The 6,000-nt window shown below is 35.5% G+C and overlaps 1 protein-coding gene across 1 annotated transcript; it reads right to left on the bottom strand.

The window, feature by feature from the left end:
• Positions 1 to 663: 663 nt before the first annotated feature.
• On the bottom strand, positions 664 to 5,036 carry LOC137740057 (protein trichome birefringence-like 39). Its single transcript, XM_068479846.2, has 5 exons — positions 4,453 to 5,036; positions 4,108 to 4,279; positions 2,166 to 2,341; positions 1,810 to 1,968; positions 664 to 1,258 (listed from the first exon to the last, which is right to left on the bottom strand). Exons 1-5 carry the CDS (start codon positions 4,770 to 4,772, stop codon positions 970 to 972), a joined length of 1,116 nt encoding a protein of 371 aa, XP_068335947.1. The 5' UTR covers positions 4,773 to 5,036; the 3' UTR covers positions 664 to 969.
• Between the last annotated feature and the right edge of the window lie 964 nt (positions 5,037 to 6,000).

The raw sequence follows: 6,000 nt of genomic DNA, 5'->3' as shown, positions 1-6,000 counted from the left end.
GAACCCCATCAGTAGCTAATCTAACAACATCTATCGTTTGACACAAAAAAAAAAAAAAAAAAAAAAGAGTCTTAGTGAACAAATGACTAATTCATAATTGCAATTTTGATTCTTACCAAAAAGAAGCACGCGAACGGGTATTGGCCCAGTTTATCTTACCTGTAGAGTTGTAATCCAAATAAACCATATAGCTCACAAGCTAGAAGCAACTTGGTTCATAAAGTACGTAACAGATGCTGCAAGCTCATGCTCAATCACCAATTTGTTTTTCTAATTTGAGGGAAGTTTCTACGATTCAAGAGATCAATTAAACTGTATTCATATACAATTGAATCACGACCGAAGAACCCTCTGTTGGAGAACAATTTAGAACCAACAAAATAACAGAAATACAGAACCGAAATACTTATACTTTATTATTAAAAAAATACTTGCAATACAGAATGAAATTACACAATAAATACAGAAATTAAAATGATACCAACTTGAATGAATCGAAGGTAGAGGCTAGCGCAAAAATTATATCCCTTGAACACTATTTCCGTCTCACTCTTGTGCTTATGGTTTTACAACGTCTGTTTGACCAGGATACAACTATCTGATTATACAACCAACATTGAATTATAGAATTCTAGCACACAAATTAAAACCCTCTTTTGACAATTGTATTAATCAAAACGCTTTTAATTAATTTTAATTAAAAATTTAATTCGAAATGGTTCAACACCTAATCACTAAAAAGGAAGACGAACGTAATAACGACCTCAAGTTCCCTTGAGTTCCCCGATGTGGGACTTAAAAGGAGCTCAAAACTCCAACGCCCTCTTATTGCTCAAATGCGTGCGCAAGTAAAATGCAAAAACAAAACAAGGAAAAGAAAAACCCTACCTTTTCCTGAAACAATGAGAGTTTCTTTCAAGAATGAATGACTAATTAAATACAACAAATTCCTAATGGTTGTTAATATTTTCAAGCAAATAGAGCAGCATAGAGGAGCTGGTTCCAAGTATCCGGCAGGCCGGGAAGGCACCAGTGGCTGCAGTCCGTGCCGTGCTCGCCGCTGTACTTGGATGGGTGTGCATCTTTGCGGATTTGGGAAAGAAATGTGATGTCGAGAAGATAGACTGGTTTCTTAATCCTAGCCAACACTTTGTTGACTACAACCCAAGACAAAGGTACTCCTGCTGGATACTTCCTCCCAAAGTATGGTTGTGCTTCACTTGCGCATGATCTTGTTGGCTGATTCCAATCCTTTCCCCTAATTAATTTCACAAACAAATAAGATTCAATTAATTCCCACTTAATCACTTATTGTTTATTTTCACAAAGCAAAATATAGGATAATAAAAAGGATTTGGGTTTTAAAAAACATAATAATCACAATTTGACATCTGCATAAATTAACTCATGAAAACACTTATAAACATGAAAGTTTATGCGCATTGGATAACTAATCGTTACATATCTTTAAAACAAATTTTCTCCTATGCAAAAATGGACCGTGTGCATGGGTTGTGCATGACCCAAAGAGCAACTCGGTCGATGCACATGACGATATTGCAACTGAATATCAACATTGTGGCAACGACACTCATATTCAATAGATATTATTGATACGATGTTGATATTGTTGATTTGGTAACAATACGCTAATATAACGTTATTACGAATATTTAGTTGCAACATATCATCGTTCACGTCATCCAAGTCACTTGTCCAAATCATGTGGGCGACCCACATGCGCAGGGGAGAAAAACTCATCTTCAAAAACAATAGAACAGAAAGGAGATTGAAGATGGAATTACTCACAGGTAATGGGTAGGAGAAATGCCTTGGAAGAAGACCTTGGTTTTGGAAGGATTGACATTTCGGTCGACCCATCTGGCCCAAGTTGTCATTCCTTTGTAAAATGCGATCAGACGGTTCATATCTTTGTACAATTTTCCCCTTTCTTCAAGGTAGTCCCATCTGCAGCAGACAGCAGGCAGCAGGCGCCCCAAATATTATTGTCACCCTCTTCGTACGTTAATAAAAACAACAAAACAGTTCTTCAAAAAAAAAAAACAACAAAACAGTGCATGTGATATACAACAACAAAACAGTGCATGTGCACTATATAATATATATATACATACATACATATACATATACATATATATACGTACGGCTGTGCTCTTCCAGTGTGAGTCCACCAGTGCCACGTGTCGAAGATCAACATGTCCATGCCTCTCCATGCTTTGCCATCCGTAATTGAGTCAAGCTTCAACACTCGTCCAACCTTCTCGTTGACAAGATCTACCAAGTATGGTGTGCGATACAGCAGTATTTGTACTCCATAGTCCTGGAGTCCAACAAAAATATTACTTTTTAAAAACAAAATTACAATTTTTTTGTTTTTTAATTTTTGAAAGCATCAAAGTTAAATACTATACTATATATATCTAGCTCAATATTTGAAAATAATAGTGAAAGCTGTTAGGTGGTCCAACATGGTGAAAAAATTTGCGAGCACTCAATTGTTATTAGTTTTATAAGTGATACTTATTCTTTCTGTCATACGATGAAGATAGGATTAGGCCATACAATGGAGCGTGGATTAACTAAACATCAAACTTAATACAAATATAATACATCATCGCTATCTATGTGAGTTGAACTTAAAATTTTTCATTTACAAGTGCCGAAAGATACTATTAGATTGTAATAATAATTGATAAAAAAAACTTATAATTAAGTAAATAAAGAGTATTCATCTCTGCACTTACAGTCGCGTACTCACAAAGTCTGCCTACCTCCAAAAGTCCATTTTTAATACAAAGATAATATTGTTAAAGACTTAATCAATAAAATTACAGATCTAAGAACAAATACAAGTTTTCATTTTGGCTTAAATGATTGGTTAAGTGGGTCATCCCTATGATGGGAGTGTCGTGTCATATATGTTATATTACCTAACTACATGTCTAAATTTGGAAAGACAATGTGCTGCAAGCGCAATGGATGGATGATTACCATCTTTGTCAATTAAGGCACTACAATTGAGTGTTCCAAACTTCAATCTAACACGACTTTGAAAAGAATGGAAACTTTCAACGTATTCTTTTTTTTCTTTCTTTTTTTTATATTTCATTTTATTATATATATATATATATATATAGAGAAAAATAAATCTAATTAAGAGAGAAACCTCTAGTACAACCGTTCTCAGTACAATCAAATAGAAAAATATTTCTAGCAATAGTGGGTAAGAACCTATCACAAAAATGAGTGTCTTATATCAAGTGGCCAACACTAGTAATGACATTGGACTATCTGTTTGTCTTTCTTATATATTCATCAATTGGTTAGTTTGGTTCACATATAATCCAAACAAATAGTACAATGTCATTACTAATATAAAGTGGCGTGCCAATAAAATAAAAACACGTGTAAATTTTGTTCATATATTCTTATTTCATTAATACCGAATATCATGTGTCACATGTAGGTTGTTTTCATCAATATATAGTCCTCCTATCATTATCATTTAAAATTTCCAGAAAAATACATAGCAGGCAAATTCAATTTTTTTTTTTGTTATTATTTTCATTTTTGTTGAGGCAGGAATGAATAACCTCTGACGTAGCCTCCCTGCACAGTGAAAAGGCCTAATAAAATCAATCTCGCCACCTCTCATATGAATCATTTACTACTACTTACTACTAGCACAGCATGAATTACGGTTTTTTTTATTTTTATTTTTACAGTATACTAATGTATGTTACGCAATGATAATTAAACGGTTAAAACATCACCATTAAAATCTAATCATTCAAATCCAGCTATTGTAGATTGTGACTGACTCAAGATTTATAAAACTCAATTTTCTTCCAAAAAATTTGAAAGGAAGAAAAAACCTTTAATTGCCTTTTCTTGAAAGCTAAAGAGTGAAAAGGGACAAAACATGCAAAGCACTATTTCATCCAATGATTCTATTCAATTTATAGTGATTTCAAACACACCAAAAAAACAAAAAAACAAAAAAAGTAAAAACAAAAAGTTGAACAAGGAATTAACAAGTTGGAATTATCTATTTCCCAAAAAAAAATAAAAAAGGTTAGAATTTACCTGGAATGTGACTGAAGCTAAACCATCTTTCTTAACATATGAAGTCCTAGAATTTGGCACCCATGCATGAAGCATACATGTTAAAGACACCCACTGATTGAAACTCAATGAGTCTCCCACAAACATGATCTTCTTCCCCCTCCATTTCTCCAAGAAATGCAAGCCATTGAACCTGCAAAAACAAAAGCGAAAACAGTATTTTCTTAACTCAATCATGACCGTTCAATCTCTGTACTAGTCAGAATTCACAATTGAGCTCAGCTTTGGTTAAGTTGAGTTCTCATTGCAACTACTGCCGGCTCGGCCAGTTGTTCACCTCTCACGCTGAATTACCGAATTGAGTACCTGGGAAGGGGGCAGGAGAAGGGTTGCCATCGGTATTTGAGGAAAGCCGTGTCGGGACGGCCGTACTTTAAGCAGTCGAACTGCGGATCTATGAAGGGACAGGTGGAAGAGTAGTAGGGGGGTTTAGAAGAAGCATCGTAGACCCATGTACCGCGGAACCAGTTGCATTTTCCTGCGAGCTTTCTGGCCACTGAACTGCTAGTACTGGTAGCAGAAGCAGACGGAAGAGCATTATTGGAGGAGGAATTGAATTCCTGTGCTTTTGTTTGGTGGGAAACTAAAAACAGAGTAAAAAACAGAGCTCTGAACAGGAAACCCATTCCCTTGGGTTCCGATCCACAATTTTCAGTTTTTTTGACTTTCAGGACAAGAAATCGGGAGGGAACAACAAAAAAGGACGAGGAATGAGGCAAAAGGTTTCCGAAACGCCTTCTTATATAATGTATGAGAGAGAGAGACGAGGAGAGAGAAAGAGAGAGGAGCCTTCACATGGGATGAGAGACAGACTGCACTTTCAACATTTTAATACTTTTTTTACAGGCAGGCAGGCATTGGGAAATCTTTGGTTGAGCTCTAATTTTTGGAAGTGTGGCATGTGGGGTTTGTCCAACCTCATGTTTTAAAAACTTTGGAATCATGGATTCGTAAATAATGGGAAACAGTTTCCCCAACAAAGAAAGAGTGGGAATTACTTTTTCAAGGTAAATTTTGGTGGCTCATTCAACAACTTTTTCCATATGGTGTGTGGCCAAAATATCAAATCTGCCGTCTTGGTCCAGGTTTATCCCGTACATAGTTTACTGATGTTCTTTGAAGGGAGAGGTTTTTTCTTTACTCGAAAAGCGATACACTACATATTATAATATAAATAGAGAGGCATTAGAAAACACATCATAAATGAAGCATGTGAACTAAGTAGTCCACTTCTATCAACCAAGTTGTACACATAAAAATTTCTCCTTTGGAGGACAAAATACTTATGTTAATATATTTGATTCACCCTTTCACTTAATTGGCAAGAGCCAACAAAATTCTTCGCCCGGACGATTGGACCAACAAAATACGCCTGGTTATTCCTCCTATCGTCTACCAAGCAAATGTCCTCACTGTGGCTTGAAGGGACATTTCAAAAATCAATGTTTTGAGCTTGTTGGCTATCTTGATAATTGGTACAAGAATCGTGATCCCTCCTATAACAAGTTGTGTGCCACGATTGTCGAAACTAAGGAAGATTCTAACATATAGCCAAGAAAGTGTCTACATTGCTCACTAACTCAGGTAACGATGATAAGGCTTTAAAAGCTTCTGCATTTGTTACGAATAATACATGAATAATTAATTTTGGTGCTACTGAATATATGAGTTGTGATTTTAGAAAGGTACAAGCCCTAAAACGATTCACCAAAATTGTCGAGAGTGTTGCCAATGGCAATGCTGCCCACATTATTAGGGAAGGCATTATATGGCTTTCTGATACCCTTAATCTTGATATCGTACTTCTTGTTCCTTCCCTAGATTATGATTTATTATATGCTGCTCAAATCATTG

Source organism: Pyrus communis, chromosome 9 (genome assembly GCF_041283825.1).
Source record: "Pyrus communis isolate YQ-2024b chromosome 9, ASM4128382v1, whole genome shotgun sequence".
Lineage (NCBI taxonomy): Eukaryota > Viridiplantae > Streptophyta > Magnoliopsida > Rosales > Rosaceae > Pyrus > Pyrus communis.
This window is presented reverse-complemented; position numbering and strand designations above follow the sequence as displayed.